This window comes from Oncorhynchus clarkii, chromosome 5 (genome assembly GCF_045791955.1).
Source record: "Oncorhynchus clarkii lewisi isolate Uvic-CL-2024 chromosome 5, UVic_Ocla_1.0, whole genome shotgun sequence".
In the NCBI taxonomy this organism is placed as follows: Eukaryota; Metazoa; Chordata; class Actinopteri; order Salmoniformes; family Salmonidae; genus Oncorhynchus; species Oncorhynchus clarkii.
In genome coordinates, this window is record NC_092151.1 from 91748432 (window position 1) to 91762059 (window position 13628).

A 13628-nucleotide genomic window follows, 5' to 3' on the forward strand; every position below is an offset into this window, starting at 1 on the left:
ACCCTGGATATTTATTGGAAAGGAGCATTAAGCTCATCACCGTGCACATTCACCACCCTGAGAAGTTCATCATCACTTATTTAATCTATAGACTAATTTAAACTGCACGGTTTCCCCAGGTCGTAGAGGGAGGACCACACACCGTGTCAGTACGTGACTCCAAGTGTATTTTTTTTTCGATATGATGGTTATTACATCAATAGCTGCACATAAAGACGTTTCCAACGCCATTTCTTGCATAATTAAATGACAGACACAAAAATTTCCCACCATGTCGAATGGAACTAATTGTCTGTCGGCATTTATACATTTTTACCAAAACGTCCTGTTTCCATCGTAGCTGTCGGGATTTTGTTTTTATACGTTCATACTGTGGATGGCAACGTGGTTACTGATGCGTTTTGTTCATGCTTTATGATAATATTCGACAAATTCATCAGATAACAATACATTTGTTGGATTTCCTACTATTTCTTACTAAGCTAGCTGATTTCAATAAAAAAAATGTATATTGTTTTAATTCCGTGATTCCAACCGCGTTCTCCACAACGCGGATTTCAACGGGGCCCTAAAAGCCAGGGTACAGAACATGTTACCTTGGCTGATGCTTTGCCGAAAAACCCATTGAAAACAATCACTTTATTTTTAAAGCATGTGTGAACCCTTTTGAACATCCTCTGAAAACATGACTGATGTTTTTGAATTCAGGTGCAAACCCCACTTTAATAATTCAACAGACCAGTCCTAAATATATGAAGATAATGCTAGAACATTGTCCTATTGTTTGTTATTCATTCTCTTGAAATGTTGTGTTGAAAGTGGCTGCTAATGGGAATGCACTATTAATGTAATACCCACAGTGAAAAGGTCTTCAACACATCACATGACTCAATATGAAGTGTTCGAGCTATTTGTTAAAGGAAACCACTGCAGACATACAACACAACATAATTAAATGCTGCCACACAAATATTTCTGATTTGCTTCCATTGTGTTTGCAGAGCAGTTTGGTTGTGCTGTTTGGGCTTGGTGTAAATAGGGCATATGAAATGATTTGCATTACGTAGTGCACTATACTGTAAATAGGATGTCATTTGAGATGTAGATGCCCTGTTTATTCTCTGTGTTGAAATGTAGACCGCGTAATCGGTCCCCGTTCACATGTGGGCCAAGATAAGAGTGTTTTTTATTTGTAAATCTATCCCGAGAGGCCTCATTCTTGACTCTGACTATGGTAAGCCGTGCCTCCGAGCCATAGCACTGTGATTTGCAGAGTGTGTGTGTGAGTGTGTGTGTGTGAGTGTGTGTGTGCATGTGTGCGTTCGTGCCTGTGTGCGTGCGTGCGTGTGTTTGTCAGAGGGGTGTAACTGGTCCTCTGTTCGCGGTCCCCACCCTTTGCCTCGGGACCCTTGGTAATTGAGAGATGATCTGAGCATCACACACACACACACACACACACACACACACACACACACACACACACAACCACAAAGCATGGTCACACTGCCCCAGGAAGTGAACGCAAATAATCTTTGTAACGAGCCCTGGATGAGGATGTGCTGTTTTTCCATCTCACAAAGGAAACAAGGGGACTGTGGGACAGTAGAGGAACATGATATCTCATAGTCTCATCCAGACACTAACTGGCCTCATATATTGATTCATCGTATGCCAATAACAGAGAAGAGCCTCTCAATACTGTGTGTTATATATTCATGGAGAAGGCAAAGCAATTTTTTTGGTATTTTGTTTTGGTATTCTGACATGTCTAATGTCTTTCAGCACCTTGAACCGGTGGTATACCCTTGCCAGGGAGCATTGTAAACAACATCACTTTGTTTCAACACAATCTGCCGCATTTTACAGCGTGTGTTCTCATTCAGAGGCATCCGTTCCACTCCTCCCTCATTACGTCAATTCTACAGTACCAGAATCCATTGCGAAGGAAACTTTATTACACGTTTGATACTTTGAGCCACATTGACTTTAATTAAACTCTCTGAATAGACACATACGCATGGATATTGCCATATTTTATCGGCTGATAAAAAGGGGAGTTTATTTGATAAACTACAAAGAAACCATTTATTCACACCAAAACAGCACTTTGCGCCATGACAAATGACACTTAAGTCTCATGAATAATTCTCAAATTCTGAGCAATCAGGTTTTAAAGGGGTTGTAAATCCTGTTTTAACTGGCTTCATTCATTACGGCCTGCCGTACGGAACAGATACTTAAACACTCTTCTGTCTGGGAACGTCACACCCTGCTCTGTCTGTGTTTTACAGGATGGTGTCCCATTCGCTGACTAGGACCTGATATATTGTCTGTCCTAAATGGTGCCCTATTCCCTTTATAGTGCACTGCTTTCTTTCTTTCTTGTTTTTTTTATAACCAGGGCCCATAGGGATCTGGTCCAACATATTGCAGAATATAGGAAATAGGGTGGCTGTGCCATTTGAGACGCAGCGATGATGTGTTGCATTACAGGACGTGAAGACGTGCTGGTGGTCCTCGTTACAATTCTAGGTAACCCCGGGCAGAGGGTGTCAAATGCTCACAGAATTTACAGCTCAATTTGGAACCCAAAGACACAGCGAGAGGTGAGGAGAGAGGAGAGAGTGGAGGAGAGAGGAGAATGGCTGTCGTAGAGGAGAGAGGAGAATGGCTGTCGTAGAGTAGAGAGGAGAATGGCTGTCATAGAGTAGAGAGGAGACTGGCTGTGGTAAAGGAGAGAGGAAAGCGTAAAGGAGAATGGCTGTCGTAAAGAGGAGAATGGCTGTCGTAGAGGAGAGAGGAGAATGGCTGTCGTAGAGGAGAGAGGAGAATGGCTGTGATAGAGGAGAGAGGAGAATGGCTGTCATAGAGGAGAGAGGAGAATGGCTGTTGTAGAGTAGAGAGGAGAATGGCTGTCGTAGAGTAGAGAGGAGAATGGCTGTTGTAGAGTAGAGAGGAGAATGGCTGTTGTAGAGGAGAGAGGAGAATGGCTGTTGTAGAGTAGAGAGGAGAATGGCTGTGGTAAAGGAGAGAGGAAAATGGCTGTGATAGAGGAGAATGGCTGTCGTAGAGGAAAGAGGAAAGCGTAAAGGAGAATGGCTGTCGTAAAGAGGAGAATGGCTGTCGTAGAGGAGAGAGGAGAATGGCTGTGGTAGAGGAGGGAGGAGAATGGCTGTCGTAGAGTAGAGAGGAGAATGGCTGTCGTAGAGGAGAGAGGAGAATGGCTCTTGTAGAGTAGAGAGGAGAATGGCTACCGTAGAGTAGAGAGGAGAATGGCTGTTGTAGAGGAGAGAGGAGAAAGGCTGTCATAGAGGAGAGAGGAGAAAGGCTGTGGTAGAGGAGGGAGGAGAATGGCTGTTGTAGAGTAGAGAGGAGAATGGCTGTCGTAGAGGAGAGAGGAGAATGGCTGTTGTAGAGTAGAGAGGAGAATGGCTGTCGTAGAGGAGAGAGGAGAAAGGCTGTCATAGAGGAGAGATGAGAATGGCTGTGGTAGAGGAGGGAGGAGAATGGCTGTTGTAGAGTAGAGAGGAGAATGGCTGTCGTAGAGGAGAGAGGAGAATGGCTGTTGTAGAGTAGAGAGGAGAATGGCTGTTGTAGAGTAGAGAGGAGAATGGCTGTTGTAGAGTAGAGAGGAGAATGGCTGTTGTAGAGGAGAGAGGAGAAAGGCTGTCATAGAGGAGAGAGGAGAAAGGCTGTGGTAGAGGAGAGAGGAGAGCGAAGAGGGGAGAGAATAATTGCTGTCGTATAGAGGAGAGCTTAGAGGAGAATGGCTGTCGTAGAGTAGAGAGGAGAATGGCTGTTGTAGAGTAGAGAGGAGAATGGCTGTCGTAGAGGAGAGAGGAGAAAGGCTGTCATAGAGGAGAGAGGAGAAAGGCTGTGGTAGAGGAGAGAGGAGAGCGTAGAGGGGAGAGAATAATTGCTGTCGTAGAGAGGAGAGCTTAGAGGAGAATGGCTGTCGTAGAGGAGAGAGGAGAATTGCTGTGGCAGAGGAGAGAGGAGAGCGTAGAGGGGAGAGAATAATTGCTGTCGTAGAGAGGAGAGCTTAGAGGAGAATGGCTGTCGTAGAGGAGTGAGGAGAATGGCTGTCGTAGAGTAGAGAGGAGAATGGCTGTTGTAGAATAGAGAGGGGAATGGCTATCGTAGAGTAGAGAGGAGAATGGCTGTTGTAGAGGAGAGAGGAGAATGGCTGTCGTAGAGGAGAGAGGAGAATGGCTGTCGTAGAGGAGAGAGGAGAATGGCTGTTGTAGAGGAGAGAGGAGAATGGCTGTCGTAGAGGAGAGAGGAGAATGGCTGTCGTAGAGTAGAGAGGAGAATGGCTGTCGTAGAGTAGAGAGGAGAATGGCTGTCGTAGAGTAGAGAGGAGAATGGCTGTCGTAGAGTAGAGAGGAGAATGGCTGTCGTAGAGTAGAGAGGAGAATGGCTGTCTTAGAGTACAGAGGAGAATGGCTGTCGTAGAGTAGAGAGGAGAATGGCTGTCGTAGAGGAGAGAGGAGAATGGCTGTCGTAGAGTAGAGAGGAGAATTGCTGTTGTAGAGGAGAGAGGAGAATGGTTGTCTTAGAGTAGAGAGGAGAATGGCTTTGGTAAAGTAGAGAGGAGAATGGCGGTCGTAGAGTAGAGAGGAGAATGGCTGTCGTAGAGAAGAGAGGAGAATGGCTGTGGTAAAGGAGAGAGGAGAATGGCTGTGGTAGAGGAGAATGGCTGTCGTAGAGGAAAGAGGAAAGCGTAAAGGAGAATGGCTGTCGTAAAGAGGAGAATGGCTGTTGTAGAGGAGAGAGGAGAATGGCTGTGGTAGAGGAGAGAGGAGAAAGGCTGTCATAGAGGAGAGAGGAGAATGGCTGTCGTAGAGTAGAGAGGAGAATGGCTGTCGTAGAGTAGAGAGGAGAATGGCTGTCGTAGAGTAGAGAGGAGAATGGCTTTTGTGGAGGAGAGAGGAGAAAGGCTGTCATAGAGGAGAGAGGAGAATGGCTGTCGTAGAGGAGAGAGGAGAATGGCTGTCGTAGAGGAGAGAGGAGAATGGCTGTTGTAGAGGAGAGAGGAGAATGGCTGTCGTAGAGGAGAGAGGAGAATGGCTGTCGTAGAGTAGAGAGGAGAATGGCTGTCGTAGAGTAGAGAGGAGAATGGCTGTCGTAGAGTTGAGATGAGAATGGCTGTGGTAGAGTAGAGAGGAGAATGGCTGTCGTAGAGTAGAGAGGAGAATGGCTGTCGTAGAGTAGAGAGGAGAATGGCTGTGGTAAAGGAGAGAGGAGAATGGCTGTGGTAGAGGAGAATGGCTGTCGTAGAGGAAAGAGGAAAGCGTAAAGGAGAATGGCTGTCGTAAAGAGGAGAATGGCTGTTGTAGAGGAGAGAGGAGAATGGCTGTGGTAGAGGAGAGAGGAGAAAGGCTGTCATAGAGGAGAGAGGAGAATGGCTGTCGTAGAGTAGAGAGGAGAATGGCTGTCGTAGAGTAGAGAGGAGAATGGCTGTCGTAGAGTAGAGAGGAGAATGGCTGTTGTGGAGGAGAGAGGAGAAAGGCTGTCATAGAGGAGAGAGGAGAATGGCTGTCGTAGAGGAGAGAGGAGAATGGCTGTCGTAGAGGAGAGAGGAGAATGGCTGTTGTAGAGGAGAGAGGAGAATGGCTGTCGTAGAGGAGAGAGGAGAATGGCTGTCGTAGAGTAGAGAGGAGAATGGCTGTCGTAGAGTAGAGAGGAGAATGGCTGTCGTAGAGTTGAGATGAGAATGGCTGTGGTAGAGTAGAGAGGAGAATGGCTGTCGTAGAGTAGAGAGGAGAATGGCTGTCGTAGAGTAGAGAGGAGAATGGCTGTCGTAGAGTAGAGAGGAGAATGGCTGTTGTAGAGTAGAGAGGAGAATGGCTGTCGTAGAGGAGAGAGGAGAATGGCTGTCGTAGAGTAGAGAGGAGAATGGCTGTCGTAAAGTAGAGAGGAGAATGGCGGTCGTAGAGTAGAGAGGGGAATGGCTGTCGTAGAGGAGAGAGGAGAATGGCTGTCGTAGAGTAGAGAGGAGAATGGCTGTGGTAAAGGAGAGAGGAGAATGGCTGTGGTAGAGGAGAATGGCTGTCGTAGAGGAAAGAGGAAAGCGTAAAGGAGAATGGCTGTCGTAAAGAGGAGAATGGCTGTCGTAGAGGAGAGAGGAGAATGGCTGTTGTAGAGTAGAGAGGAGAATGGCTGTTGTAGAGTAGAGAGGAGAATGGCTATCGTAGAGTAGAGAGGAGAATGGCTGTTGTAGAGTAGAGAGGAGAATGGCTGTTGTAGAGGAGAGAGGAGAAAGGCTGTCATAGAGGAGAGAGGAGAAAGGCTGTGTAGAGGAGAGAGGAGAAAGGCTGTCATAGAGGAGAGAGGAGAAAGGCTGTGTAGAGCAGGGAGGATAATGGCTGTTGTAGAGTAGAGAGGAGAATGGCTGTCGTAGAGGAGAGAGGAGAATGGCTGTTGTAGAGTAGAGAGGAGAATGGCTGTGGTAGAGTAGAGAGGAGAATGGCTGTTGTAGAGTAGAGAGTAGAATGGCTGTCGTAGAGGAGAGAGGAGAATGGCTGTGGTAGAGGAGAGCGTAGAGGAGAGAGGAGAATGGCTGTTGTAGAGTAGAGAGGAGAATGGCTATTGTAGAGTAGAGATGAGAATGGCTGTTGTAGAGGAGAGAGGAGAAAGGCTGTCATAGAGGAGAGAGGAGAAAGGCTGTGGTAGAGGAGGGAGGAGAATGGCTGTTGTAGAGTAGAGAGGAGAATGGCTGTCGTAGAGGAGAGAGGAGAATGGCTGTTGTAGAGTAGAGAGGAGAATGGCTGTGGTAGAGTAGAGAGGAGAATGGCTGTTGTAGAGTAGAGAGGAGAATGGCTGTCGTAGAGGAGAGAGGAGAAAGGCTGTCGTAGAGGAGAGAGGAGAATGGCTGTTGTAGAGTAGAGAGGAGAATGGCTGTTGTAGAGTAGAGAGGAGAATGGCTGTCGTAGAGGAGAGAGGAGAATGGCTGTCGTAGAGTAGAGAGGAGAATGGCTGTGGTAAAGGAGAGAGGAGAATGGCTGTGGTAGAGGAGAATGGCTGTCGTAGAGGAAAGAGGAAAGCGTAAAGGAGAATGGCTGTCGTAAAGAGGAGAATGGCTGTCGTAGAGGAGAGAGGAGAATGGCTGTTGTAGAGTAGAGAGGAGAATGGCTGTTGTAGAGTAGAGAGGAGAATGGCTATCGTAGAGTAGAGAGGAGAATGGCTGTTGTAGAGTAGAGAGGAGAATGGCTGTTGTAGAGGAGAGAGGAGAAAGGCTGTCATAGAGGAGAGAGGAGAAAGGCTGTGTAGAGGAGAGAGGAGAAAGGCTGTCATAGAGGAGAGAGGAGAAAGGCTGTGTAGAGCAGGGAGGATAATGGCTGTTGTAGAGTAGAGAGGAGAATGGCTGTCGTAGAGGAGAGAGGAGAATGGCTGTTGTAGAGTAGGGAGGAGAATGGCTGTGGTAGAGTAGAGAGGAGAATGGCTGTTGTAGAGTAGAGAGTAGAATGGCTGTCGTAGAGGAGAGAGGAGAATGGCTGTGGTAGAGGAGAGCGTAGAGGAGAGAGGAGAATGGCTGTTGTAGAGTAGAGAGGAGAATGGCTATTGTAGAGTAGAGATGAGAATGGCTGTTGTAGAGGAGAGAGGAGAAAGGCTGTCATAGAGGAGAGAGGAGAAAGGCTGTGGTAGAGGAGGGAGGAGAATGGCTGTTGTAGAGTAGAGAGGAGAATGGCTGTCGTAGAGGAGAGAGGAGAATGGCTGTTGTAGAGTAGAGAGGAGAATGGCTGTGGTAGAGTAGAGAGGAGAATGGCTGTTGTAGAGTAGAGAGGAGAATGGCTGTCGTAGAGGAGAGAGGAGAAAGGCTGTCGTAGAGGAGAGAGGAGAATGGCTGTTGTAGAGTAGAGAGGAGAATGGCTGTTGTAGAGTAGAGAGGAGAATGGCTGTCGTAGAGGAGAGAGGAGAAAGGCTGTGGTAGAGGAGAGAGGAGAGTGTAGAGGGGAGAGAATAATTGCTGTCGTAGAGAGGAGAGCTTAGAAGAGAATGGCTGTCGTAGAGGAGGGAGGAGAATGGCTGTTGTAGAGTAGAGAGGAGAATGGCTGTTGTAGAGTAGAGAGGAGAATGGCTGTCGTAGAGGAGGGAGGAGAATGGCTGTCATAGAGGAGAGAGGAGAGCGTAGAGGGGAGAGAATAATTGCTGTCGTAGAGAGGAGAGCTTAGAAGAGAATGGCTGTCGTAGAGGAGAGAGGAGAAAGGCTGTGGTAGAGGAGGGAGGAGAATGGCTGTTGTAGAGTAGAGAGGAGAAGGGCTGTCGTAGAGGAGAGAGGAGAATGGCTGTTGTAGAGTAGAGAGGAGAATGGCTGTGGTAGAGTAGAGAGGATAATGGCTGTTGTAGAGTAGAGAGGAGAATGGCTGTCGTAGAGGAGAGAGGAGAAAGGCTGTTGTAGAGTAGAGAGGAGAATGTCTGTTGTAGAGTAGAGGGGAGAATGGCTGTCGTAGAGTAGAGAGGAGAATTGCTGTCGTAGAGGAGAGAGGAGAATGGCTGTTGTAGAGTAGAGAGGAGAATGGCTGTTGTAGAGTAGAGAGGAGAATGGCTGTCGTAGAGGAGAGAGGAGAAAGGCTGTCATAGAGGAGAGAGGAGAAAGGCTGTGGTAGAGGAGAGAGGAGAGCGTAGAGGGGAGAGAATAATTGCTGTCGTAGAGAGGAGAGCTTAGAGGAGAATGGCTGTCGTAGAGGAGGGAGGAGAATGGCTGTCGTAGAGTAGAGAGGAGAATGGCTGTTGTAGAGTTGAGAGGAGAATGGCTGTCGTAGAGGAGGGAGGAGAATGGCTGTGATAATAATAAATCATTTTTTAATAGACATTAGCAGCAAAATGTTCATGTCTACCATATCTAAAAACAAACTAATAGAGATGTGGGTATTTATGCTAAAAACAACATAGATAGCCAGTATTGAGTTGCGTTCTTGGATTCCATAATGCCCAGTGGTAAATTGCCAGTGTCTGGCTAGGGGGCGTGGCATTAACAGGATATTTAAATAAATGTATTAAATACCTTTGGGTCATTATTTTTCAGTTGTCACATCTCATTACTTGGCTAGTAGTGGAAACCAGTTCCTCTACAACACTTTTTCTACTCTCTCAACAAACAGTGATCAGTGTTTAAGAGACTTTGAATGATTCAATGCAACAAAACAAAACACTAAACCTCGTAAACAATTCATGGTAATTCATGGTAATTAATGGTAATTCATGGTAACCTCTTTAAACAATTCATGGTAATTCATGGTAACCTCTTTAAACAATTCATGGTAATTCATGGTAACCTCTTTAAACAATTCATGGTAATTCATGGTAACCTCTTTAAACAATTCATGGTAATTCATGGTAACCTCTTTAAACAATTCATGGTAATTCGTGGTAATCTCTTTAAACAATTCATGGTAATTCGTGGTAACCGCTTTAAACAATTCATTGTAATTCATGGTAACCTCTTTAAACAATTCATGGTAATTCGTGGTAACCTCTTTAAACAATGCATGGTAATTCATGGTAACCTCTTTAAACAATTCATGGTAATTCATGGTAACCGCTTTAAACAATTCATTGTAATTCATGGTAACCTCTTTAAACAATTCATGGTAATTCGTGGTAACCTCTTTAAACAATTCATGGCAATTCATGGTAACCTCTTTAAACAATTCATGGTAATTCATGGTAACCTCTTTAAACAATTCATGGTAATTCATGGTAACCTCTTTAAACAATTCATGGTAATTCATGGTAACCTCTTTAAACAATTCATTTACACCCCGGCTATTAAAAAGGGACAGGCGGCTATTTGAGACTGTGTTTAATTGAAGTTTTATGGTAGGTTACGTAGGCGATGAAGGCTGCTGGAAGTCATTACAAGGATTATTTACTCTCACTAATTGTGGTTTTATCTTTAAACTAGAACTAAAGGTTAACGTAGTTGTGATATATATTCCCTCTCACTCCTCCGCAGAGCACACTGGCTGACTGGCTGACTGACTGACGGACTGACTGGCTGACTGACTGACTGGATGGCTGGCTGACTGACTGACTGGATGGCTGGCTGACTGATTGACTGACTGACTGGCTGACTGGCTGACTGGCTGGCTGACTGGCTGACTGGCTGGCTGACTGAATGACTGACTGGCTGACTGGCTGACTGGCTGGCTGACTGACTGGCTGACTGGCTGACTGGCTTACTGACTGGCTGGCTGGCTGGCTGGCTGACTGACTGACTGCATGGGAGGAGGTGGAGGTAGTTTGCATTAGGGTTATTATTGTCTGCACATCCCAAATGGCACCCTTTCCCCTACAGAGTGCACTACTTTTGACCAGAGCCCCATTGGTTCTGATTAAAAGTAGTGCCCTTTATAGGGGTTAGGGTGCTATTTGAGATGCATTGCCAACTGACAACTGATGTCTGGGAGAGGAGTATAGAGTAGTGAAGGGCTTGTGATAATATTGATATTACTACTGAGGTCCTACAGCACTGTTATATATACAGCACTCTCGTTTCGTGAGTCTTTAAAAAAAATAATAATAATTTAGGCAGGTGATAAAGTTAATTTTTTTGCCCTCGGGTAGCTGTAATCTACGTAACCCATCACCACCACGTTGAATCTCTTCTCTCAGTAACAACCGCATCATCTTGATAAGTCTCAGTGCACACGTAAATCACAAAAGCAAGGTTTTAAAGTGAATTGAAAGGCAGATTTGAAGTGACGTTAACATGATTTAATTCTGCTGCTCTTTAAATGACCCTTGTCTCTGTGTTCACGGGGGAAAGTCGCTCTAATAAGTCGTTCCAATAGCGATTTAAAATTACAAAACTGCTAACCTGTAGGTTAATAAAAATGTTAATTTAACTAATATCTGATTTAATTGACTCTATTTAAAACGTGTTGGCGTTCTGCTGGAAAACGTACATGCTCTGCGGCAATGGAATTTGAGTCTCCAGCTGTCTAGATAATACATTTGACTATTTCATCACTGTAATCTCCTGACAATCTCTCTTTGTACTTGTCTGCTATGGTTATCCTCTGATGTAATGAATCACCTACAAGTTTTAAAATATTTCACACGGTAGAAAAGATGGATGGATTTAAGACTCTTTTTTTAACTTGGGGTATTTATTCCATACTGTGTTTCAACAGCACTTTTCACCTGTGCTTGTAGCCTATAAGGACCTGAAGGACAAATGTACAAAGTCATTGTCCAATGAGCCTTTTGGAGGTTTGAAATTACCATAACAATATCAAAAGTACGATCTTGATTGAAGGACAGCTGATTCTGGTTCTGTTAGATTTCCGGTGATTTATTCCTGATATTTCACTACTGTGCAGGACCACAAAGCAGTATCACCCAGCGTTACATTTTTGCGCAAACGCTTCCGCGTTCACAGTGATCTTGTCCAGTGAGCACTCTCACCACTTCAAAATGTATTTTCATTTTGGTGAAACAGCTGTTGGCTTTACTATAATAATGTACTTTTGTTTTATCAACAACGAATAAATAGGCTACCATGTAGCTTCACCATGTAGTTTCACCATGTAGCTTCATCGTGTAGCTTCATCATGTAGCTTCATCATGTAGCTTCATCATGTAGCTTCACCATGTAGCAATTCCATTTACTTTTGATACTTATGTATATTTTAAGCCAAATACTTTTAGACTTTTACTATTAAGGTATCTTTACTTTTACTCAAGTATGACAATTAAGTATGTTTTTCCACCACTGCAGAATTGTGACTGACCTGCACAGGTAGGAAAGTGTCCAGACGACTATGTGCTGATTGACCCGTTTAGGCTAGTTTTGAATGTTGTGGAAGCTAAATTCTAATCAATCATCAGAACCCTCCAGGCCTCAGGCTTATAGCTAATGGGTTACTGACTCACCTTCTACCATCAATGCCTCAGAGTTACTGACTCACCCCTCCAGGCTTATGGCTAAGGGGTTCCTGACTCACCTTCTACCATCAATGCCTCAGGGTTACTGACTCACCCCTCCAGGCGTATGGCTAAGGGGTTACTGACTCACCTTCTACCATCAATGCCTCAGGGTTACTGACTCACCCATCCAGGCTTATGGCTAAGGGGCTCCTGACTCACCCCTCCAGGCTTATGGCTAAGGTGTTCCTGACTCACCTTCTACCATTATTGCCTCAGAGTTACTGACTCCCCTTCAGGGTTATTGCTAATGGGTTACTGACTCCCCTGCCACCCTCCAGGCTTCAGGGTTCCTGACTCCCCTTCAGGGTTATTGCTAATGGGTTACTGACTCCCCTGCCACCCTCCAGGCTTCAGGGTTCCTGACTCCCCTTCAGGGTTATTGCTAATGGATTACTGTCTCCCCTTCTGCCCTCCAGGCTTCAGGGTTCCTGACTCCCCTTCTACCCTCCAGGCTTCAGGGTTCCTGACTCCCCTTCTACCCTCCTGGCTTCAGGGTTAATGACTCCCCTACCACCCTCCAGGCTTCAGGGTTCCTGACTCCCCTTCTACCCTCCAGGCTTCAGGGTTCCTGACTCCCCTTCTACCCTTCAGGCTTCAGGGTTACTGACTCCCCTACCACCCTCCAGGCTTCAGGGTTCCTGACTCACCTACCACCCTCCAGGCTTCAGGGTTACTGACTCCCCTTCTACCATCCAGGCTTCAGGGTTCCCGACTCCCCTTCAGGGTTCCCGACTCCCCTTCAGGGTTCCTGACTCCTCTACCATATGGCTTAAACCATATGACACAACTAATAATTGAATCCATATGGCTCAAACAGCACAGGAAATAAATCATCAACATATATTGATCACATTTTTACTAATGCTGCAGATATTTTCTTTAAAGCAGTATCCAAATCCATAGGATGTAGTGATCACAATATAATAGCCATACCTAGGAAAACCAAAGTACCAAAGGCTTGGCCTAATATAGTGTATAAGAGGTCATACAATAAGTTTTGTAGTGATTCATATGTTGATGATGTAAAGAATATTTGCTAGTCTGTGGTGTGTAATGAGGAGCAACCAGACGCTGCACTTGGCACACTTATGAAACTACTTATTCCAGTTACTAATAAGCACACATCCATTATAATCAATCCTCAGGTTGTTTTTACAATATATAATCGATCAAATTCAACCGGGATTGTAGCTTCTTCAATAGGAGAGAGAGAGAGAAATGTCGCTCCAAGCGATTGCGCATGCAAAACGCTGCCATACAATGACGTGATGTGATCTTTCTCGCTAATTTTTCAAAATAAAAGCCTGAAACTATGTCTAAAGACTGTCGAAAGACTGTTCACACCATGGGGAAGCCATAGGAAAAGGAATCTGATTGATATCCCTTTAAATGGAGCGAAGGCAGGCTATGGAACAGAGAGCTTTCAGGAAAAACAACACTTCCGGGTTGGATTTTCCTCAGTTTTTCGCGTGCAATATCAGTTTTGTTATACTGACAGACAATATTATGACAGTTTTGGAAACTTTAGAGTGTTTTCTATCCTGATCTGAAAATTATATGCATATTCTAGATTCTGGGCCTGATAAATAGGCAGTTTCATTTGGGTACGTTTTTCATACAAACATCAAAATACTTCCCCCTACACTCAAGCGGACAAAAAACGTTTGACATGTTTCTACGAACATTACGGATAC

General features: G+C 45.1%; 1 protein-coding gene across 1 annotated transcript in view; it reads right to left on the reverse strand.

Moving 5' to 3' along the window:
* The window catches only part of LOC139409798 (uncharacterized), a 25618-nt gene extending 13479 nt beyond the window's left edge, over positions 1 to 12139 (reverse strand). Inside the window, exon 1 of the mRNA XM_071155174.1 lies at positions 12130 to 12139. Within this exon, the coding sequence (XP_071011275.1) occupies positions 12130 to 12139 (10 nt within the window). The remainder of the gene's footprint in view (positions 1 to 12129) is intronic.
* Positions 12140 to 13628: the final 1489 nt, after the last annotated feature.